This window comes from Triticum urartu, chromosome 3A, assembly GCF_056163025.1.
Source record: "Triticum urartu cultivar PI428250 chromosome 3A, HENAU_Tu73, whole genome shotgun sequence".
Taxonomy (NCBI): Eukaryota; Viridiplantae; Streptophyta; class Magnoliopsida; order Poales; family Poaceae; genus Triticum; species Triticum urartu.
The window spans coordinates 6,821,276-6,846,002 of NC_141875.1; the positions used below are offsets into that span (position 1 = coordinate 6,821,276).

The window sequence follows — 24,727 nt, forward strand, 5'->3', positions numbered from 1 at the left end:
CTCCAGAAAGTTTCCGAATTTAGCAACAAAAGTCTTGCCTTCGGATCTGTGATAGAAGGTGTATCCAATAGTTTCCTTTGGATATCCTATGAAGACACATTTCTCCGATTTGGGTTCGAGCTTATCAGGTTGAAGCTTTTTCACATAAGCATCGCAGCCCCAAACTTTCAGAAATGACAACTTTGGTTTCTTGCCAAACCATAGTTCATAAGGCGTCGTCTCAACGGATTTTGATGGTGCCCTGTTTAACGTGAATGCGGCCGTCTCTAGAGCGTATCCCCAAAATGATAGCGGTAAATCAGTAAGAGACATCATAGATCACACCATATCTAGTAAAGTATGATTACGAGTTCGGACACACCATTGCGCTGTGGTGTTCCGGTTGGCGTGAGTTGCGAAACTATTCCACAATTTTTCAAATGTACACCAAACTCGTAACTCAAATATTCTCCTCCACGATCAGATCGTAGAAACTTTATTTTCTTGTTACGATGATTTTCAACTTCACTCTGAAATTCTTTGAACTTTTCAAATGTTTCATACTTATGTTTCATTAAGTAGATATATCCATATCTGCTTAAATCATCTGTGAAGGTGAGAAAATAACGATATCCGCCACGAGCCTCAATATTCATCGGACCACATACATCGGTATGTATGATTTCCAACAAATCTGTTGCTCTCTCCATAGTACCGGAGAACGGTGTTTTAGTCATCTTGCCCATGAGGCACGGTTCGCAAGTACCAAGTGATTCATAATCAAGTGGTTCCAAAAGTCCATCAGTATGGAGTTTCTTCATGCGCTTTACACCGATATGACCTAAACGACAGTGCCACAAATAAGTTGCACTTTCATTATCAACTCTGCATCTTTTGGCTTCAACATTATGAATATGTGTATTACTACTATCGAGATTCAATAAAAATAGACCACTCTTTAAGGGTGCATGACCATAAAAGATATTACTCAGATAAATAGAACAACCATTATTCTCTGATTTAAATGAATAACCGTCTCGCATTAAACAAGATCCAGATATAATGTTCATGCTCAACGCTGGCACCAAATAACAATTATTTAGGTCTAATATTAATCCCGAAGGTAGATGTAGAGGTAGCGTGCCGACCGCGATCACATCGACTTTGGAACCGTTTCCCACGCGCATCGTCACCTCGTCCTTAGCCAATCTTCGCTTAATCCGTAGCCCCTGTTTCGAGTTGCAAATATTAGCAATAGAACCAGTATCAAATACCCAGGTGCTACTGCGAGCATTAGTAAGGTACACATCAATAACATGTATATCATATATACCTTTGTTCACCTTGCCATCCTTCTTATCCGCCAAATACTTTGGGCAGTTCCGCTTCCAGTGACCAGTCTGCTTGCAGTAGAAGCACTCAGTTTCAGGCTTAGGTCCAGACTTGGGTTTCTTCTCTTGAACAGCAACTTGCTTGCCGTTCTTCTTGAAGTTCCCCTTCTTCTTCCCTTTGCCCTTTTTCTTGAAACTAGTGGTTTTGTTAACCATCAACACTTGATGCTCCTTTTTGATTTCTACCTCCGCAGCTTTCAGCATTGCGAAGAGCTCGGGAATAGTCTTGTTCATCCCTTGCATATTATAGTTCATCACGAAGCTCTTGTAGCTTGGTGGCAGTGATTGGAGAATTCTGTCAATGACGCAATCATCTGGAAGATTAACTCCCAATTGAATAAAGTGATTATTATACCCAGACATTTTGAGTATATGCTCACTGACAGAACTGTTCTCCTCCATCTTGCAGCTATAGAACTTATTGGAGACTTCATATCTCTCAATCCGAGCATTTGCTTGAAATATTAACTTCAACTCCTGGAACATCTCATATGCTCCATGACGTTCAAAACGTCGTTGAAGTCCCGATTCTAAGCCGTAAAGCATGGCACACTGAACTATCGAGTAGTCATCAGCTTTGCTCTGCCAGACGTTCATAACATCTGGTGTTGCTCCAGCAGCAGGCCTAGCACCTAGCGGTGCTTCCAGGACATAATTCTTCTGAGCAGCAATGAGGATAATCCTCAAGTTACGGACCCAGTCCGTGTAATTGCTACCATCATCTTTCAACTTTGCTTTCTCAAGGAACGCATTAAAATTCAACGGAACAACAGCACGAGCCATCTATCTACAATCAACATAAACAAGCAAGATACTATCAGGTACTAAGTTCATGATAAATTTAAGTTCAATTAATCATATTACTTAAGAACTCCCACTTAGATAGACATCCCTCTAATCTTCTAAGTGATTACGTGATCCAAATCAACTAAACCATGACCGATCATCACGTGAGATGGAGTAGTTTCATCGGTGAACATCATTATGTTGATCATATCTACTATATGATTCACGCTCGACCTTTCGGTCTTCGTGTTCCGAGGCCATATCTGTATATGCTTGGCTCGTCAAGTATAACCTGAGTATTCCGCGTGTGCAACTGTTTTGCACCCGTTGTATTTGAACGTAGAGCCTATCACACCCGATCATCACGTGGTGTCTCAGCACGAAGAACTTTCGCAACGGTACATACTCAGGGAGAACACTTCTTGATAATTTAGTGAGAGATCATCTTATAATGCTACCGTCAATCAAAGCAAGATAAGATGCATAAAAAGATAAACATCACATGCAATCAATATAAGTGATATGATATGGCCATCATCATCTTGTGCCTGTGATCTCCATCTCCGAAGCACCGTCATGATCACCATCGTCACCGGCACGACACCTTGATCTCCATCGTAGCATCGTTGTCGTCTCGCCAATCTTATGCTTCCACGACTATCACTACCGTTTAGTAATAAAGTAAAGCATTACATCGCGATTGCATTGCATACAATAAAGCGACAACCATATGGCTCCTGCCAGTTGCCGATAACTCGGTTACAAAACATGATCATCTCATACAATAAAATTCAGCATCATGTCTTGACCATATCACATCACAACATGCCCTGCAAAAACAAGTTAGACGTCCTCTACTTTGTTGTTGCAAGTTTTACGTGGCTGCTACGGGCTTAAGCAAGAACCAGTCTCACCTACGCATCAAAACCACAACGATAGTTTGTCAAATAGACTCCGTTTTAACCTTCGCAAGGACCGGGCGTAGCCATACTTGGTTCAACTAAAGTTGGAGAGACAGTCGCCCGCAAGCCATCTCTGTGCAAAGCACGTCGAGGGAACCGGTCTCGCGTAAGCGTACGCGTAAGGTTGGTCCGGGTCGTCTCGTCCAACAATACCGCCGAACCAAAGTATGACATGCTGGTAGGCAGTATGACTTATATCGCCCACAACTCACTTGTGTTCTACTCGTGCATATAACATCAACATAGATAACCTAGGCTCGGATGCCACTGTTGGGTTTCGTAGTAATTTCAAAAAATTTCCTACGCACACGCAAGATCATGTGATGCATAGCAACGAGGGGGAGAGTGTTGTCTACGTACCCAACGCAGACCGACTGCGGAAGCGCTGACACGACGTAGAGGAAGTAGTCGTACGTCTTCACGATCCAACCGATCAAGCACCGAAACTACGGCACCTCCGAGTTCGAGCACACGTTCAACTCGATGACGATCCCCGGACTCCGATCCAGCAAAGTGTCGGGGAAGAGTTCCGTCAGCACGACGGCGTGGTGACGATCTTGATGAACTACAGCAGCAGGGCTTCGCCTAAACTCCGCTACAATATTATCGAGGTATATGGTGGCAGGGGGCACCGCACATGGCTAAGGAATAGATCACGTGGATCAACTTGTGTGTCTTTGGGGTGTCTCTACCTCAGTATATAAAGGAGCCAAGGGGGGAGGGCGCGCCGGCCAAGAGAGAGAGGCGCAGGAGGAGTCCTACTCCTTCCGGGAGTAGGACTCCCCTCCAATCCTATTCCAACTAGGATTCCCCAAGTGGGAAAGAGGGGGAAGGGTGGCCGGCCACCTCTCCTATTCCTAATAGGACTAGGGGAAGGGGGGGAGGTGCGCAGCCCTTGTGGGCAGCCCTTTCACCTTTCCACTAAGGCCCATGAAGGCCCATATGGCTCCCGGGGGGTTCCGGTAACCCTCCCGGTACTCCGGTAAAATCCCGATTTCACCCGGAACACTTCCGATGTCCAAACATAGGCTTCCAATATATCAATCTTTACGTCTCGACCATTTCGAGACTCCTCGTCATGTCCGTGATCACATCTGGGACTCCGAACAACCTTCGGTACATCAAAATGCATAAACTCATAATGAAACTGTCATCGTAACCTTAAGCGTGCGGACCCTACGGGTTCGAGAACAATGTAGACATGACCGACACATGTCTCCGGTCAATAACCAATAGCGGGACCTGGATGCCCATATTGGCTCCTACATATTCTACGAAGATCTTTATCGGTCAGACCGCATAACAACATACGTTGTTCCCTTTGTCATCGGTATGTTACTTGCCCGAGATTCGATCATCGGTATCCAATACCTAGTTCAATCTCGTTACTGGCAAGTCTCTTTACTCGTTCCGTAATACATCATCTCACAACTAACATATTAGTTGTAATGCTTGCAAGGCTTATGTGATGTGTATTACCGAGAGGGCCCAGAGATACCTCTCCGACAATCGGAGTGACAAATCCTAATCTCGAAATACGCCAACCCAACATCTACCTTTGGAGACACCTGTAATGCTCCTTTATAATCACCCAGTAACGTTGTGACGTTTGGTAGCACCCAAAGTGTTCCTCCGGCAAACGGGAGTTGCATGATCTCATAGTCATAGGAACATGTATAAGTCATGAAGAAAAGCAATAGCAACATACTAAACGATTGGGTGCTAAGCTAATGGAATGGGTCATGTCAATCAGATCATTCAACTAATGATGTGACCTCGTTAATCAAATAACAACTCATTGTTTATGGTTAGGAAACATAACCATCTTTGATTAACGAGCTAGTCAAGTAGAGGCATACTAGTGACACTTTGTTTGTCTATGTATTCACACATGTATTATGTTTCCGGTTAATACAATTCTAGCATGAATAATAAACATTTATCATGATTATAAAGAAATAAATAATAACTTTATTATTGCCTCTAGGGCATATTTCCTTCAGAAGAAATCCTGTGCGTTGAAGCATTTGCCATGAAGGATACAGAATATCAGAGTCTTCATTGCACCCTCGATCTTGGCATTTGGAGAGTGCCCTTTAATAGGCCAGAGAGTCCGCCGGATAATGTGATAGATGGTTCTGGGCAGGTACTCAAAGTCTTCAACGAAGAACTCTGTTGGATAAGGAGCATCGTGGGGCAATGGCTTCATCATGGAGAGCATCTGACTCATATTTGGTTCAGGCCTCTGGAATATGCTCTCAAGAGCTTCAGTGTGTAGTGGACAGCCTTCCTCGAAGAGTTCGCCAGGAGTGGGCAGGCCGGTGAGCTCAATGATATCGAATGCATTGGCTTCGTGATGGACATTGCCGGTCATCCACTCCAGGGCCCAAGTCTTTGGATCTCTGTTGTATCCTTTGATGTGTAGGGTGGCATAGAATTGCAACAGAAACTCTTCATTCCAGTGCTCTTCATCGGTTATAAACTGCAGCAGACCCATTTGCTTGAAGCAATCCAGCGCTTCCTCTAAGCAGGGCAGACCAGCAATGGCTTCAACATCAAGGCGCTTGTGCGGGAAGATGCGACCTTGGTTGTATAGGATGCATGAATAGTAGCTGCGCTGAGGATAGCTCCAGAACCTATCGGATGAAATCCTTTCCCTTGAATAGGGGTTCTTGGAGCTGTTGAAGAACGTATTGTCTGCCTTGAAGCTATTGATGTCAAAGGAGCCAGGTGCTGATGCAGGACCTGGGAACCTTGGCAGCCTTGGGACTGGCTTCTGGACATGAGGCCTGTGCTCAACATGGTAATCAAATTGAGGACCAGCAGCAGACTCAGGAACAGAAGTGTCTGGATCAGTAGCTTCGCTGTCTGCTGAAGCTTTTGGTGGGGAGGGCTCCACATTGGCTTCAGTGTTGGTTGTGGCAGCCTCAACATTTTCAGCCTCCGCTTGACTAGCTGGAGGGTCAATCACAAGCACGTTCTCCTGGAGAACTGCTTCTTGGTGGAGCATAGGAGTGGGCTCTTGTGGTGCGTCTTCTGCGGCTGATGCAGCCGGAATGTCTTCAGCATAGACTTGAGGCCTTGGACCTTTGCGAAGCCTGCGGAATGCAGACGACGCCTGTGGGATTGGAGTGGGCTGGGCCTCATTGTCTTCTTCCGCTTGAGGGCGATCCGCCCATGACGCATCTTGTGCAATTGGCATCAGAGGACGACCAATGCTGATGAGTTCGCTTTGTTCATACTGAGGAAGGGCTGCATCATCTTGTACATAGTCCTGATGACCAATGTCTTCAGCAGCAATGGGGTCGGCTGCTGGTATGTCTTCAGCTTCAGGAGCCTCTGTGGAAGCAGGCTCATGAACTGTCAGTTGTCGTTCTGCGTTGGGGTGAACCATAGAGATAGGTTCAACTATCAAGGGCTCTGTGGGAGCAGCCCGAGATTTCTTGATCTTTCGCTTCTTCTTGCTAGGGGCAGTAGGAGAGGCTTCAGAGCTTTTCCTCTTCCTGGCTTCAGCCTCAGCAGTTCTTGTCTTCTTGAGCTCTGAAGCTGTTGACCGGCTCTTTGGCTTCGAGCCAGTCGTTGCAGTTGGGAAGACAATTGGAACTGCTTCTTGCCTAGGTGCCTCTGGTTCAGCCATAGCAGGCTTCTTCTTCTTCGCGGCCATCTTGGGGTCAATGCCAGGACGCCCAAGTGCCTTGCGCTTCTCAGCCTCATTGTAGGCTTGTACACATCTTTCAGCCAGAGACTTCATCCGCTCACGTGAGCCCTGAGGTTCTGCACGCTTCTTCAGAAAATTTTCCTTGAGCTCATGCAACATGGTCTTGAAGCTCTTCACTTCTTGCACGCTGAGCTTGGCCATATTCTTCTTGAACTGAGCCTTTTCATGATCAATTTTCTGCGACAGTTCAACAATGCGCTGGGCAATGGCAAGTTCTGAAGCAATTGCACCTTGGAAGGCGACGCTGAGGCCAACGGGCAGCTGCAGATCTTCGAAGCTTATGTTTGGTGTGGCAAACCATTCGTCGATGAAGTTGTGGATGATGGCGACATCAAAGAGAGGCAAATTGTTGAAGATTTCAGCTTCTTCTTTGCTCTTGATGAGCTGCTCTAGAGCGTCATCTCCAAGATCTTCATCACTTGACAGATCAATGGCTTCGCTGCGCAGAATGGCAGCAGCTGTGAGCTCTTTGCCGGTGTGTGGCTGAGGCACCTTGGCCTTCTGGGGCTTGGAGACGCGGGATACGTCTTCAGACTGCACACTGTCTTCAGGAGGTGCAGTTGCCACTGGCTTCGCCCTTGAGATTTTTGATGAAGGGACCGGCTTTGAAGCTTTTGACTTCTTCGACTGCTTTGGCTTCGGTACAGCAGGAGCTTCATCAGACTCAGAGTCAGCTGGAGGGTCATTCACGGCAGTCCCTTGGACTAAGATGCGGGTGATGAGGCCCTCAAGGTTGGCATACGGACCGATGATATTGGGTTCTGCGTAGCGTGTGCCATCTGCCCTTGGTGCGGAGGGGCCAGGGTTGAAGTCTAACCCCAACTTCTTTCTTGTTCTGCTTCGCTGATTGTTGGGCAAACTGGAAGTTGCGCTTAAATAGATTGTCGTCACGACACCAGAGTAGTGACGACGGATGTGCATCATCAGGCTGTGGCCCACGAACCATGCATGGATAGAAGCTTTGGGCAATAGCTTCATCTCTGGACCTGGGTACAAGGTTCTTGTATAAGATGTCTCCCCACGGTCTTTTGATGGCACTTTTCTCAGCATACTCTTGGGTGGTGAAGCGGTATTTGAACCATTGTTCAGCCCAATAGCGTCGAATCCATTGGATTCGGGTCTTGGCTGCCCATAATTCTCTTCAGGATCTGTTTTATACATTTCTGCCAGGTCTTCAGGCAGATCTTTGGAAGTTCCTCCACGTCGCTGTCTGCCCCCCTTCCTTGCTGCTGCTTCTGAAGCCATAAACTTCAACTTGAAAGGCTTCAAAACTTTCAAAGGCTTCAAAGGCTTTATTTTGCTGGACCAACAGGAACTGGCTTCAGGAGAATTTATGTGATGCTGTAGGAATTCTGCAAATGAATGCAGACTATGAGAACCGAAGGATTCTCCCACGGACATGTACCTGTGACAGCATTAAGGTGCGAGGGAAGGGGAAGAGGTCATATGCATTCTCAGAAGGTTTTGAAGATTAATCAATTTAGAAGACATTGACCTCATCGTGCGAAGACATTCACTCATAGTTAAGAAGTTGGTTCCATATTTGTACGAACCCACAGATCAGTACAAGTGAGGAATCTAACTACTTCATGAAGCACAAGTGAATATACTAGGCATGTTATGAGATGCGGATTGAGAGATCTAACTTGTGTGAAGAGAAAATTCTTATGGTAGAAAGTGACAGAACCATGAGATAAAAAGGGGCTGTAAAAAGAAGTTTTATTTACCACACTTGGAACTGCTAGACGGAGTGGGAGATGATGCCGAGCAGTTCAGTCCTCCGTGCCATACTTGGCGACGGAAGACACCTACGACGACGGCGGAGAGAACGATGTCCGCGGTCGGCGTGAGGACGGCGTCGGAGAGGTTGCGGCAGCGAAGCGCTTCGTCGCCGGCGTCGTCGAGAGCTAGGGGTGGCGCTAGGGTTCGTGCGAGGGTGGAAGAAGGAGATAATGACCGCGGTAAGTGTGAATTTATAGGCACAGGGGCGGCACTGTGCTATTACACAGGTGCCCCTGGCGATTCGCATCTGAGGAACGCGTGGCCAGTTTGCGGAAGTTTGGGGTTTGTTCCACGTCCCACGCACGCTTGGATTGTCGGGCGGTCGTTCCTGCTTCTCCGGATTTTATGTGGAGGAATGAGCATTGAAAACGGACTTTATAGTTGTCTCTATATCTTCTGCTGACAAGGACACAGTGAAGACATTCGACAGTTTCAATAGAATGCATATGACTTGGAGAGACAGAGTTTGAGATAGAAAGCATAGAGAAGTTTGGGGTCCGATCATATTCACTTAGTTCAAAAGATTCAACACGAAGATATAGCTATAAGTGAATGCTGTAGAGGATAGAACACTTAGCATATATATATATATATATATATATATATATATATATATATATATATATATATATATATGTACTCAACACAGTGAAGATAATCATGAAAATATGTTGAGTTCGAAGCCAAATCAAAAGTGAAGACATTGCAAGGTAACGCCATGAGTGAAACACTTCAAAATGGAACGTTTGGTGGTGGCGTTACCCACCGTATAGGAAGTATTAGACCCAGACACGGCGTACAATTATCGTGGCGCTCTGAAGTCAAATTCCATATTAATGTATTCACACTTAGAATGTATGTCTTCATTGATTGAAGATATACTTTACTTTGTGCGTTGCACATCTAAGTCATCATATGCATAAGTGTTAGGATGTGTGCCTGATCACAGGACATTTGAGGATTCTAGGATATTTAGCTCACACCGTAACTTGCAAAACCTCTTCTCATCCAAGGGCTTGGTGAAGATATCTGCCAATTGCTCTTCAGTGTTGACGTGTATGATATCAATGTCTTCCTTCACAACATGATCTCTGAGAAAGTGATGACGAATTTCAATGTGCTTTGTCTTCGAGTGCTGAACTGGGTTGTTGGCAATCTTGATGGCGCTTTCGTTGTCGCAGTAAAGTGGCACTTGCTTCAGATGAATGCCGTAGTCCTTGAGTGTTTGCTTCATCCACAGAAGCTGAGCGCAGCAAGATCCAGCAGTAATGTATTCAGATTCAGCAGTGGAGAGAGATACACAGTTCTGCTTCTTTGAAGACCAACATACAAGTGATCGTCCCAGAAAGTGACATGTGCCTGATGTAGACTTGTGATCAACTTTGTCACCAGCATAATCAGCATCCAAAAATCCAACCAAATCAAACTCTGAGCCCTTTGGATACCATAATCCTAGAGTTGGGGTGCGAGCCAAATATCGAAGAATTCGCTTCACAGCTAAGTGATGCGACTCCTTTGGTGCCGCTTGAAATCGAGCACACATGCAAACACTAAGCATAATATCTGGCCTAGATGCACATAAATAAAGCAAAGAACCAATCATGAAGCGGTATACCTTTTGATCGAACTCTTTACCATTGTTGTCAGGACCTAGATGATGTTTGGCTGGCATTGGTGTTGTGAAGCCTTTGCAGTCTTGCATACCGAACTTCTTCAGGCAATCTTTGAGATACTTCTCTTGAGATATGAAGATGCCATTGCGTTGTTGTCGTATTTGAAGACCAAGGAAGAACTTCAGCTCCCCCATCATGGACATCTGATATTGCTCTTGCATCATATATCCAAACTCTTCACCGTACTTCTGATTGGTGCAGCCGAAGATAATGTCATCCACATACATTTGGCACACAAACAGTTCACCATCATATGTCTTCGTGAAAAGAGTGGGATCCAGGGAACCAGGTATGAAGCCTTTGCTCTTCAGGAAGTATTTGAGTGTGTCATACCAGGCCCTAGGGGCTTGTTTGAGGCCATACAGTGCCTTGTTGAGCTTGTATACCATGTCAGGATGTTTTGGATTTTCAAAGCCAGGCGGTTGTGCAACATACACTTCTTCTTCAATCTTGCCATTGAGAAAGGCACTTTTCACATCCATTTGATATAGAAGTATGTTATGATGATTTGCATAGGCCAGCAGAATGCGTATGGCTTCAAGCCTAGCCACAGGAGCAAATGTTTCATCGAAGTCAATGCCTTCCACTTGAGTATATCCTTGAGCAACGAGACGAGCTTTGTTTCTGACAACTTGACCATGCTCATCTTGTTTGTTGCGGTATATACATTTGGTGCCTATTATGTTGTGCTTCCGTGGATCAGGACGCTTAACCAGTTCCCATACATTATTCAGCTCAAACTGTTGAAGCTCTTCTTGCATAGCTTGAATCCATTCAGGTTCCATAAAGGCTTCTTCAACTTTCTTGGGTTCTGATATTGAGACGAATGCGAAGTGCCCAAAGAAATTTGCTAGCTGAGTTGCCCTTGAACGAGTGAGTGGACCAGGTGCATTGATGTTGTCAATTATTCTGTCAATCTGCACTTCATTGGCAACACAAGGATGTACAAGGCGAAGACTTTGCTCTTGCTGATCTGTGTTGTTGTTGGGAGGAATGTCTTCAGGCTGAGCATTGTCTTCAAGTTGATCAGGTGCTGAGATGATAAGTTCTTCTTCAGGATGAGCTTCAGAAGGTATAATCTCTCCAGTTTCCATTAGCTTAATTGATTCACTAGCTGGAATCTCATCTAGCACATTTGGCAGTTGCTCTCTTTGTGAACCATTTGTCTCATCGAACCGCACATCCACTGTTTCAACCACTTTGTAATGAAAGAGATTGAAGACTCTGTAGGAGTGCGAATCCTTTCCATATCCAAGCATAAAACCTTCATGTGCTTTTGGTGCAAATTTTGAGGTATGGTGTGGGTCCTTGATCCAGCACCTTGCGCCAAATACTCTGAAGTAACTGACATTTGGCTTCTTGCAGTTAGGAGTTCATAAGATGTCTTGTTCAGAAGCTTGTGAAGATAAACACGATTGATTGTATGGCATGCAGTGTCAATGGCTTCAGTCCAGAATTTTCTTGGAGTCTTGTATTCATCTAGCATCGTTCTGGCCATCTCAATGAGTGTTCTGTTCTTGCGTTCGACGACGCCATTCTGCTGTGGCGTGTACGGAGATGAGAATTCATGTGTGATGCCCAAGGTATCAAGATATGTATCAAGGCCAGTGTTCTTGAATTCAGTGCCATTGTCACTTCTGATGTGCTTTATCTTGGCGCCAAAATTGTTCATAGCATGATTGGCGAAGCGTCTGAAGACATCCTGCACTTCAGTCTTGTAAAGGATTATGTGCACCCAAGTATATCTAGAGTAATCATCAACAATGATGAAGCCATAGAGGCAAGCAGTAGTAGTAAAAGTTGAGTAGTGAGTGGGACCGAAAAGATCCATGTGGAGCAGTTCGAAGGGTTGAGTAGTAGTCACGATTGTCTTCGAAGGATGTTTTGCCCTCGTCATCTTCCCTGCTTCACAGGCACCGCATAAGTGATCTTTCTTGAACTTGACTCCCTCGATGCCTATGACATGCTTCTTCTTCACAAGGGTGTGGAGGTTCCTCATGCCAGCATGCCCAAGCCTCCGATGCCAAAGCCAGCATTCTGAAGCTTTTGCAAGAAGAAATACTGCAAGTTGTGGTCCTGCTGAGAAATCTACCACGTACAGATCATCTTTTCGATACCCTTCAAACACTAGAGACTTGTCAGATTCCATTAGTACTAGGCAACGATATTTTCCAAACATTACGATCATGTTCAAATCGCAAAGCATTGAGATAGACATTAAGTTGAAGCCAAGGGATTCAACAAGCATGACTTTATCCATGTGTTGATCCTTTGAGATTGCAACTCTACCTAGACCCAATACCTTACTTTTACCAGTGTCAGCAAATGTGATGTGGCTCTTGTCGGATGGACGTAAGGTTGAGTCCATAAGAAGGCTTCTTTTGCCAGTCATGTGATTTGTACACCCACTGTCAATAATCCATTCTGAAGACTTTGAAGATGCTGGTGGCGTACCCTACAGTGCAGTTAGGGGGATAGGCTTCACGAAGAGAATTGTGAAGCAAAAACATTTGACGAACCAGTGGGTTATGAAAACTTAGATCCAGATTAGGACTAATAGGGAGAGTAGCATGCGATTCAGGAACGAAGTACATAATGATGCCATTTGGGCATTTTATCTTGCGCCCTACAAGATTTTTAAGGTCCCCGGCAATAGCGTCAGAAGATTTTGGTTTTCTGCTGGAGACCTTTCCCTGCAAAAGAGAGTTAAGCCTTCTTAACCACCCACATCTTCAAGGGTGTCTTAGAAGCAATAAGTCTAAGTGCAACATCTGAGAATTTTGGCTTTGAAGCCTTAGCAAACAGTCTTGCAGGTGGACAATAGTACTCATAAGAATAAGCAGAATAATTTTTGGTCATATGAACATGACGGTTTGATGAACCGCTCTCATATTCATATGCCTGAGTATGGTTCCCCTGCAAAACATTTGCGTTAGTGCGACTCAGGTGAGTCCTTTGTCTGTATGAAGCCTTTGGACCGTATGATGCCTTTGGTCTGAGGTTTGTCTTCTTCATGTGAGGTGTCATGAAGACATTCACAGGAAGATTTTCCAGACACGTTTTTGGAACCCAGATCTTCTTCATAGGTGGTCCATTCCTGCAGTTAGTACCAATGTGCCTGGCAAACACTTCACCATTCTGATTCTTAAACAGTTTATAGTTTGCATCAAAGGATTTATCAATGATAATGGGGTTAGCACAAGTGAAGCCAGATAAATTGGATGGATTTGCTGAAAAATTCTTTGCAGCAACCCATGCGGTTCTGGGGTACTGCTCAGGTTTCCAGTAAGAGTCATCTGCATTTATTTTCCTTACGAACCCAACACCCTCTTTCCTAGGGTTTCGGTTCAGAATCTGCTTCTTGAGGACATCACATAATGTCTGATGTCCTTTAAGACTTTTGTACATCCCTCTTTCAAGCAATGTCTTCAACCTAGCATTCTCATCAGCAATAGCAGTGGTATCCTCAGCAGAGGGGTTAGTTACCACATCAACAGTTGAAGATATTGCAACAGCAGTAGCAGTGGAACATTCAGCAACAGAAGTAGCATTATCACGCTCAATGCATTTAAGACATGGTGGTTCAAATCCTTCCTGAGCGGAACTGATCTGTTCGGCGCGAAGTGACTCGTTTTCCTTTTGAAGATCTTCATGAGCCACTCTCAATTTCTCAAGTTCTTGCTTCCTTTGAAGATAATCATAGGAAAGCTTTTCATGAGTTGTTGAGAGAGTATCAAGACGATCTTCAAGTTCCTGATACTTAACGTGAAGATTTTTTATGTCTTCAATTAAGGATTCAGATCGAGTCATTTCAGCACCCAACAGATCATCGCTTCTGTCTAACAGTTTTTGAATATGTTCCATAGCTTTCTGTTGTTCAGTTGCAATTTTAGCAAGTGTTTTGTAGCTGGGTTTTGAATCACAGTCAGAGTCATCGTCACTAGATGTTTGATAGCGAGTAGTGCGTGTGTTTACCTTGGCACCGCGTGCCATGAAGCAGTAGGTAGGAGTGGAGTCGTTCTTGTCATTTGCATCAGTGTCGGTGATGAAGTCATTGTCTTCAGTGTTGAAGATGGACTTGGCGACGTATGCTGTAGCCAGACTCGCAATGCCAGAATCAGACTCCTCCTCAGACTCCACCTCTGCCTCCTCAGAAGCGGACTCCTCTTCTGAATCCATTTCCTTGCCAACAAACGCACGTGCCTTGCCAAATGAGCTCTTCTTATGTGATGAAGACTTTGAGGAAGACTTGGAAGAAGACTTTGAGTATTTCTTCTTCTTCTTGTCGTCAGAATCATATTCCTTGCTCTTCTTCTTCCTTCTGTTCTCATTGTCCCACTGTGGACACTCAGAGATGAAGTGTCCAGTTTTCTTGCACTTGTGACATGTTTTCTTCTTGTAGTCATGAGCAGAAACTTCATCATTCCTTGAGCTTGATCGTGAAGATTTTCTGAAGCCTTTCTTCTTGGTGAATTTTTGAACCTTCTTCACTAGCATTGCAAGTTCCCTTCCAATGTCTTCAGGATCATCAGAACTGCTGTCAGATTCTTCTTCAGATGAGGAAACAGCTTTTGCCTTCAAGGCACGAGTTCGCCCATAGTTTGGACCGTAGATATCTCTTTTCTCAGAAAGCTGAAACTCATGTGTGTTGAGCCTCTCAAGTATGTCAGACGGATCGAGTGTCTTGAAATCAGGACGTTCTTGAATCATCAGGGCTAGGATGTCAAATGAACTATCAAGTGATCTCAGCAGCGTCTTGACAATTTCATGTTTGGTGATCTCAGTGGCGCCGAGGGCTTGAAGCTCATTTGTGATGTCAGTGAGCCGGTCAAATGTGTGCTGGACATTTTCATTGTCATTTCGCTTGAAGCGGTTGAAGAGCTTGCGAAGAACGCTGATTCTCTGATCTCTCTGGGTTGAGATGCCTTCATTGACCTTGGAGAGCCAGTCCCAGACCAGCTTGGATGTCTTCAAGGCACTCACACGGCCATACTGTCCTTTTGTCAGATGACCACAGATGATATTTTTGGCAGTAGAGTCCAGTTGAGTGAACTTCTTGACATCAGCAGCAGTGACACCTTCTCCAGCCTTGGGAACGCCGTTCTCGACAACATACCATAGGTCGACGTCAATGGCTTCAAGATGCATGCGCATCTTATTCTTCCAGTAGGGATATTCAGTTCCATCGAAGACGGGGCACGCAGCGGAGACTTTGATTATCCCTGCAGTCGACATAGCTAAAACTCCAGGTGGTTAAACCGAATCACACAGAATAAGGGAGCACCTTGCTCTGATACCAATTGAAAGTGCGTTATATCGACTAGAGGGTGGGTGAATAGGCGATTTTTATGAAAGTCTTCAAAACGTGGGAGTTATGAAGACAAACAGTGAAGATTTTGCCTATTACTATGCAGCGGAAGTTAGATTACACTAGGCAAGCCATGGTCAAGTATTCAATAGAGTGAAAGCACAAAGACAAACAGCTGCAGTGTAATAAGGATCAGGTAGGAAGAAGTTATGAAGCCAAACAGATCATACATTCACGTTGTGAAGACAAAAGATAGAGCAAGCATGCAATGGCTTCACAATGAGTAACAGTAAGAAAAAGGAAGTGAAGATGAAACCGATGACTCGTTGAAGACAATGATGTGTTGGACCAGTTCCAGTTGCTGTGACAACTGTACGTCTGGTTGGAGCGGCTAGGTATTTAAACCTTAGGACACACAGTCCCGAACACCCAGTCCTGAACACGCAGCTCAGGACACCAAGTCCTCACCGTATTCTCCTTGAGCTAAGGTCACATAGTCCTCGCCCAATCACTCTGGTAAGTCTTCAAGGTAGACTCCCAAACCTTCACAGACTTCGTTCACTGGCAATCCACAATGTCTCTTGGTTGCTCTGAACGCGACGCCTAACCGTCTGGAGGATTCACAGTCCTCAAGTGTAATAAGTCTTCAGATCACACAGACAAGAAGACTTAAGTGATGCGCAATGTTCTCTGGCTCTGGGTGGTTAGGGCTTTTCTCCTCGCTAGGAATTTTTTCTCAAAGGCTTCGAGGTGGGTTGCTCTCAAACGACAAAAGCCGTGCACTGAAATCTGAGCAGCCAACCGTTTATGGTTGTAGGGGGTGGGCTATTTATAGCCACTTGGCAACCCGACCTGATTTGTCCGAAATGACCCTGGGTCACCAAGGAACTGACACGTGTCTCAACGGTCAGATTTCAAACTCTCATGGCAACTTTACTTGGGCTACAAGCAAAGCTGACTTGTCCGGCTCTGGACAAGATTCGCTCTCATTGTCTTCACTCGAAGACATAGGTTTTTGGTTTAGGCAGCACTTCAGTCATTCTGACTGGTTCTCCTGGACCCCACTTAACAGTACGGTGGTTCCTATGACTCAACACAAAAGAAAGAGAACTACGAAAGATCTAAGTCTTCGAGCTCCATAGGCTTCATAACGTGTCTTCTTTTGTCATAGTCTTCAATGTGAATATCTTCATATACCACCTTTGGCTTCAATGTCTTCATACATTTTTAGGGGTCATCTCTGGTAGTAAAACCGAATCAATGAGGGACTTCTACCTGTGTTATCCTGCAATTCTCACAAACACATTAGTCCCTCAACTAGGTTTGTCGTCAATACTCCAAAACCAATTAGGGGTGGCACTCGATGCACTTACAATTTTCTGCAAGCAAGTGTGTTTTGTTGCTTCGTTGTGTTGTGTGGTTTGGCTTTGGAAAGGCTATATATTTATAGCAGCAAAAAGAGTAGGGATTTTGTGAAACAGTCAACTAAAACTCGTATATGTCTATGCATGGCCATGTAGAAATGGTCATTAATTTATTTAATCGAGCAGGTGTAGAGTGCCCGGACCAAAACATAGGGGAGCCTGAATCCATCAACTTAATGAAGTTTCTTTGTATGGTGTACTACTAGCTAAGAAAACAAACCTGACGTGGTCTTCGTCTGACGTGATAAATTATGATGTGTATGGATTACACGCCTTTGAACCGTGTCACTGTCATGCATGACGTAGTAGGATGAAGCTATAGCTAAAATTGATGAATATTTCTTCCCGTTGAATATATGGCGTAATCTTGAGAGCTAGTTGACGTAGCCTTACCTAGTCGCCTCATGCATGCTAGGTTTGTTGCTACCGGGAGTTAATTAATTAGCTATACACAAGCTAGCTAGCATGCGTGACGGGAGAACCGGCCAGCCAGTTTAACCGCGTCGTCAAGACCTGTTAATTAGACACGTGGGTTGCTCTGCAATTAGAGACCATGTCAATCTAGTGTTGCTATGCTACGCCTTGGATTTTACTAATTCGCAACTCGGACAGCTGCAGCCAAGCTATATATATCCATACATACTCCCAACATGGCCACAGAATCAGCTACGACCCCTCAACACACAAAGCTAGCTAAGAGTTAGACAGCATCCATTTCACCGGCAGAAAAATGGCCTCCTTCTCTTCCTCCTGCTTCCTTCTCTTCACTGCTATTCTCGCATTGGTCTCATCGCAGGCTCTAGCTTCCGATCCTGGTCCTCTACAAGACTTTTGTGTGGCGGACAATAGCTCGCGTGGTATGTACCAAGTTAACTCTTTCATCACATCATATTTGAACTATATCAAAATAGTTTGTAATCAATTTTCCCTTGTGTGTGTATTTATATTATTTCTCTTGATGCAGTACTTGTTAACGGATTCGTATGTAAGGACCCAAAGGCCGTGACAGCGGAGGACTTCTTCCTGGCGGCCAAACTCGACATGCCGAGAGACACAAAGATGAGCAAGGTCGGGTCCAACGTGACCTTGATTAACGTCATGAAGATTGCTGGCCTCAACACGCTTGGCATCTCCCTCGCACGCATCGACTACGCACCCCTAGGCGAGAACCCTCCACACACACACCCCCGTGCCACCGAGATCCTCACCGTGCTTGAGGGTACACTCTACGTCGGCTTCGTCACGTCCAACCCAGAAAACAAGCTCTTCTCCCAGGAGCTCAGGAAGGGTGATGTCTTTGTTTTCCCGCAAGGACTCATCCACTTCCAGTTTAACCCCAACCCCTACAAGCCCGCAGTCGCGATTGCCGCACTTAGCAGCCAGAACCCAGGGGCAATTACCATTGCCAACGCCGTATTTGGATCAAAGCCTATGATCTCAGATGATGTTCTCGCCAAGGCCTTTCAGGTGGAGAAGAAGACCGTGGACTGGCTCCAAGCTCAGTTCTGGGCCGACAACCACAATTAATTTTGTGTTGCAACGGTCGCTAGGGTTTGATGACAAAATTGTATTCCTTGTGATTGTAATTATTTATTGTATCTAATCACCTTTTTAATATATGTTATGTTTTCTTTGATTCCCACGTGAATAAAGTATTACTCTTATTTCCCATGCTGTACACAACAAGTGCTCATTATTGTAGTGAATGATAGCTTGCAATCTCTAATTTGTTTGGATTGGTAAGTGTCGAATGTCTCGCGACCCTTGCTTAGTATAGGCAGATACTAGCTTGGAAGGATCCTTGATAAAGAAACTTATTTATCGTGCTTAGCTGAATTAAGCTTTAGACGGGGCTAATGGTTCTCTTTTGTATAGCTTGCCGTGAAAAGTGTAGTCATACCTTGTTGCGGATCCGCGTTTTACATCTTGTGAGCTATCGTGTGTGATTATGCTCAATGATTATACTCTGATTACAAATAAAATTCTTCTCTCTATTTGTGGTGTCTTAATTTTATGATCATTCTATGCATTCATCATGTACATTTGTGCTATAGTGTAATGTTGGACTGGTTACAATGAAAGGACAATAGAGGGAATGCTATGCATTATATGAAGTTTATATTCGTTGTGATTAGCCCGGTCATCTAAATGGTTAAAACACATTTTTATTGCCTGACTGAGAATAAGAAAGTGTTTTTTATTATCTCATTATTATTATAGGGTGTGTATGGGGGTGTGTATGGGTGATGTTTGACCTCTCCTTTGCGAGGTCATGGAAACAGTGAGGTCTCGATGTTCGGTGCCCTTCGACGGCGTGTGAGGTTTGGTCGCCTCACATAGTGCTCCGGTTCTCTCTAATTGTGATGATGGCCATAGTGCAGGGCTGTCTCGGCGGAACATTGCCCTTCGGCACAGTTGGTGGTTCTCTTTGTCGTGACGTTCCTAGGCAGTGAGATGCCCTACGACGGTGGTTATGACTTCCTAGCTCTTCAAGGGGCAGAGTGATCGCAGGGTAGCAGGCGGCTTCTTCTCCACGTCTTCTCTACTGATGCAACAATGCTAGCTCCCGCTCTTCTCGGTCCGCTGGTAGTAATGGGTGCTAAGTTCTTGGTGCTGGTTGCGTGTTGTACCTCGCTTCCGTTTCTCCGTCTGTTGCTCCTTATTTTCATCTTCTGACTGTCGGGTGTTGTTGTTTCTTATTCCTTCTAGTGTGTGTCGGACTGATTGTCTAAATAAGGAGGAAGGGGTGGGGTCGTATAGCATTAGCTATAGAGAGACTAGGGTTTTGTGCTAGTCAACTGGCTACATATTTATTTCCAATTTATAGAGACTTTATTTGACGAAATAGGCGATGTTTTTTTTTGTGCTAGTCAACTGGCTACATATTTATTATTGTTCTTATAACGCTCTTCTGATTTTCGGTACCATTTGGGGTACTGAGTTCCGGTTTTTTCTATTTCTATTTTTATATTTATTTCATATCTTTTATATATATTTTATCCATTTTTAAAAAATATTTACTAAATTATTTTTGTTTTTAAATTTTCTTTTATTTCTCATGTTTTTGGTTTTTAGTTTTTCCGTTTCTGTCTATACAAGATACATTTTTCTGTTTAAAATACTTTCTGAAAATACATGAACATCTTTTCCTAAAGTGTGATTTTTTTAAATACTACTTTTAAGTGGAATATTTTAAATACGCTATGAACATTTTTGTAATTCGTGAACATATTTTATTTTAGTGCACATTTTTAACACCGGTAAAAAATAAAATAAATTTATTAGAATTTTTTGAATTAGTGAACATTTTTAAAAGTCATGAACTTTTAAGAAACGCCAGAACATTTTCAATTTGCTAATATTTCAAAATGCACAAAAACAGTTGAGTTGCGTAAAAAATAATTACAATCATGCTGTTACATATCTTTTACATCTATAAAAAAACTTCAGCTGGGTTACTTTTGGAAAACAGCCAAATTCAATCTAAAGAGTAGTAGTGCAACATCTCACGCAATTGAGTCGGCCCATCAAGTGATCGTTTTGTGGGTCGCGCTTTGTGTCATATAGGAGTTCTCGTCTTACGGGGATGATATTTGGGAGCTCCTATATAACGTTTAGTACGTGAAAAGGAAAGAATGTTATGTACTGCGCCATGAGAAAAAATACTTCTTTTTTTAGTTGAACAGAGCAAATACGAGTATATTCCTTGCTAACGTAGCAAAGTTTCCTGGGCAGGCCCATTAGAGCAATTATTAGCCCATGCAGCGAAATGTTTCAGGAAGCTTCTGGAACCTTCAGTCTTGTTTTGTGAAGGTTTCAGAAGGTTTTTTCTTAATTGATTTTTTATTTTGTTTCTTCATGTTTGTTTTTTCCTTTTTATCTTTTTATGTTTTTTATTTTTCTATTCTTTTGCATCAGCAATTGCTTACGTTTTTCTTTTATCCATGATAAGTGCAAATTTGCATCTTGTGGAGGCAAATCTATACCTCCACGAAAAGCAAACAAGTGCTTCTCATTGAAGCAAAAAAAAATCACAAAAAGAATGTTGAGTCGTCCATTAAAACATCTCTGCCTTTTGAGGAAGCAAATCTATGCCTTCATGAAAAGCAAATCAGTGCTTCTCATGGACGACCCAACTCAACCCATTTCGTAATAAAGCAAAGTGAAATGGGCATGCAAACATTGGTACCGAAACCACAAGCAAAATTGCATGAAACAGTTAATAGGCAATGTGCTATTTTTGTACAATGCCAATTCAATGAAAGAGTAATGCCTGCCAGGGAAAGACACTGGACATTTGAAGAACTGATCTAGATCTACGCATAGTCTCTACGAACTGTACTATCTCCACTCAATCCATACCACAGTTATCAAAATGGAGACTACGAAAATCCAAGTATATCAATACAGAAACGCTAAAGAGATTCAGATAATTTGTTTATTCGAAGAAATGGCCACTGATTATAGCTAGCTTGGTTGGACCTCGGGCTTGTCTAGTTGAGCACCAATTTGTTAACCGAACAAAATCACCATTTGTCCATACCTGCAAGGAGGAGCATGTCAAATGGTAGCAATGCCCATAAATGTTATGAATGCGGATAATAATCTCTACCCCCTCTGTAAAGAAATATAAGAACGTTTAGAACACATCCCAAATGTAGAGTTATGTGTCCCTTGCACACTTTTAAATCATAGTTTCTGCTGTTTTATTACCATGTTTTGCTGTTTTATTACCATGTTTTGGTGTTAGCACCAGAATCTCAGCATGTAAAAATTTACACCATTTAATGCTCTGCCATTGGTGTTTGGAGTGGGGCATGCTAGCAGGAATACTGAGGTCAACTGTAAGGAACGGAATCATATTAAGTAAATAAATCATGCCTCTACGGTTCATATGTTTTTTATAACCATAGTATATTACCTAAAACGGCTTCCGTCCCACTTTATATATAAAACAATGATCATGAAACAACCCGATACAAACGCACACCACCACAACAAACACACACACATCCAAGGCATGATACACAGGCGCTGAACGCAACAACACCACCCCTATACGAAGAGATGAAGCCGCATACGATGATCCATGGACTTCAAGGCAGTGCCTTCAGGAAGGATACGACACTGGAGCGCCGCCACCGCCCGATCCGAGGATCAGAGTTTCCCATGGAGCAACACGATGGGGATGAAAGCCGCGACAACGCCTTCAAGAAGGGAACGAGCTTCGCCGCCGCCGGTCCATCTGAAAAAAGAATAGGTTTTCACCCCGGCCAATACTCACCGCCACCGAACGCCGCACCCCAGCTGCCACGTCGCCCACACAGCCATGGACACCAGGCAGCACCATGCCGCGGGCTTTGCCCAAACGCACCGCGCTACCACCACCAGGGCCGCCGCCCCGGCATCCAAGACCTAGGTACTGTAGGGTAACGCAGCAGAAAACAAAAAATTTCGGACCTACGCATCAGCCCAGGACCACTATAGAGACTACATACATGGTTTGATCTTTTTCGTTACCGACTCATAGCGCAGCGGGAAGTAGAGTCGATGACGATCGGCGGTGCAGATCCCCGCAGCTAAGATTTACAACCTCCCAACTGCGATGTTGTATACCCTCATCTGCCCCTCGGACAGCCCTCCGGGAGGTGGTCGGACAGTCCCCCGGACGGTGTCACGAACAGCCCTTCGTGAGGACCTTCGAAAGTCGGACAGTCACTTGGACAGCCCTTCGGAAGGACCTTTGAAACTCGGACGGTCACACGGACAGCCCTTCGGGAGGCACTCTCGAACTAAGACCAAAACTACAATCTCTCTACAGAGTTGCACACATACGGTGTCATCGATCCGGCAGGGCTTTGCCGTCCAGAACTAGTTCCTGCCGGAACCCAGACAACCTTTCGGCTCTATGAAACTATTTCGCTGGGAGGGAGAGAGAGAGCTAGATCATGCATGGCATTTGTATGAGAGCAAGAGTGTGTCTTTAGGCAGCCCCCTCCACCCCTATTTATAGGCCAAGCCCAAGGGTGGCTTCTCCAAGAAGCCAAGGGGATAATACCAAAAGGCCCTCAAGGTGGCTTCTCCAAAGAAGCCAAGCAAAAAACACTTTCACTATTTATGATGACATTTTTCAACGTCGATTTGAACTGAAAATATTTATGTGGGCTCGGAACATTTCCAGTACCCACTAAAATAATTTTCAGTGCGTTCTGAAACAATTCCGGTTTAGTGATTTTCATCTGCGAAAAGCAAACAAGAATGTGTTTTCACTATTCATGAAGACAATTTTTCGCGTCCATTAAATCTGAAAATATTTCTGTGGGTCTTAGAATAATTTCAGTACCCACTAAAATGATTTTGGATTCGTTCTGAAACAATTTTAGATTAGTGAATTTCATCTGCGAAAAACAACCAAAGCGGTACCGGCAGCTCCGAAACATTTTTGGTTTTTATCCCCAAAAATTCCCAGAAGTTTCCAGAATAATTCTGGCACCCTTCAAGAATTATCAGGCGTGTCCCAAAATCAATTTGACTTAATGGTATCTCTCTCCGGAACTCTTCCATTGTCTCCGAAACTTTTTCGGCAAATTTCTCTCAGACTCCCTGTCTAGTATTCAGCAAATAGATGACCCTTAAGCGTGCGACCATATAGGTTCGGTGAAGCATAGACATGACCGGAACACTTTCCGGTCAATGATCAACATCGGAGCCATGGACACCCATATTGACCCCTATAACCACACGAATGAATATTCGAGTGAACCTCCAGTTGTAGTGAGCTATTCCTGTTGCTTTGCGATATGTCACAAACACCCGAGGTACGATTTATTGCATCCTCGTGGATGAACAATTTGTCCACCATGCAAGTTACCTCGTTACCTGTTTTGTTCTCTTTTCTCGTTTTCGTGTTTCGGCATCCCTGTGATCAAATCACACTGTGTCTGGCCAGACGTTGATGGATACCGTAACACCGAGAGGGCCCGAGAATATCTCTCCATCGTCGGAGGAGCAAATCCCAATCTTGAGCTATCAAGTTACTTGACACACTTTTCCATGAACCCGTAAGCCGCTGTAATAGCCACCCATTTACGGATGACGTTTAACAAACCCCAAAGTTCATGAAGCAAGTATGAAGAAACTCGATACTCTCATGGACTAAGGAATTATGCAAACATTAACCATCTCTGTGTTATCAACCATAAACTTGTGACGAATGAATCTCATAGCATAACATCAATCAGGGTCGATTCAACACAAATGTTCTCTTAACATTGTGCCCTCAAAGTTGTTGGCATTGACATGCCCATGATCAAGAAAACAGAATCATCATGCAACACTTGAGCTAGTCTTAAAGGCCAGACTAAGAATACTTCTTACCGTTTATTATTCCACACGTGCATATGAGTCTTCCTTCGAGCCTCGTGTTATGGCAGACTCGAGAACCATAGCAGTTATAGCATGGAACATAAACATAATTATGAACTTGGAGATAAATAATATCATGTATTATTACCTCTAGGGCATATCTCCTATAGGCACCACCTAAACCGAGACCCGCCGCTACCCCAATCCAAGGGACGAGCGGAAAGACACCGCCTTTCACACCCCTGGACGGCCCCCAGGGCCGACACCCAATAGGCTGGCCAAAATTGGCCTCCATCGCCCCGTCTTGCAGCCCTGAGCACGAGACGAGCTTGATCCTCC

At 44.2% G+C, this 24,727-nt stretch overlaps 1 protein-coding gene across 1 annotated transcript; it reads left to right on the forward strand.

Annotated features, from left to right (window-relative positions):
• The first annotated feature begins 17,694 nt into the window (after positions 1 to 17,694).
• LOC147977627 (germin-like protein 8-7) lies at positions 17,695 to 18,659 on the forward strand. The gene is made up of 2 exons (XM_087516414.1): positions 17,695 to 17,880; positions 17,988 to 18,659. The coding sequence occupies exons 1-2, from the start codon at positions 17,754 to 17,756 to the stop codon at positions 18,548 to 18,550; spliced, it is 690 nt and encodes a 229-aa protein (XP_087372540.1). The 5' UTR covers positions 17,695 to 17,753; the 3' UTR covers positions 18,551 to 18,659.
• Positions 18,660 to 24,727: the final 6,068 nt, after the last annotated feature.

Coding starts and splice junctions, on each gene's coding strand:
- LOC147977627 (XM_087516414.1), top strand. CDS start 17,754: ATGGCCTCCTTCTCTTCCTCCTGCTTCCTTCTCTTCACTGCTATTCTC. Junction 17,881..17,987: donor GGCGGACAATAGCTCGCGTG/GTATGTACCAAG, acceptor CTCTTGATGCAG/TACTTGTTAACGGATTCGTA.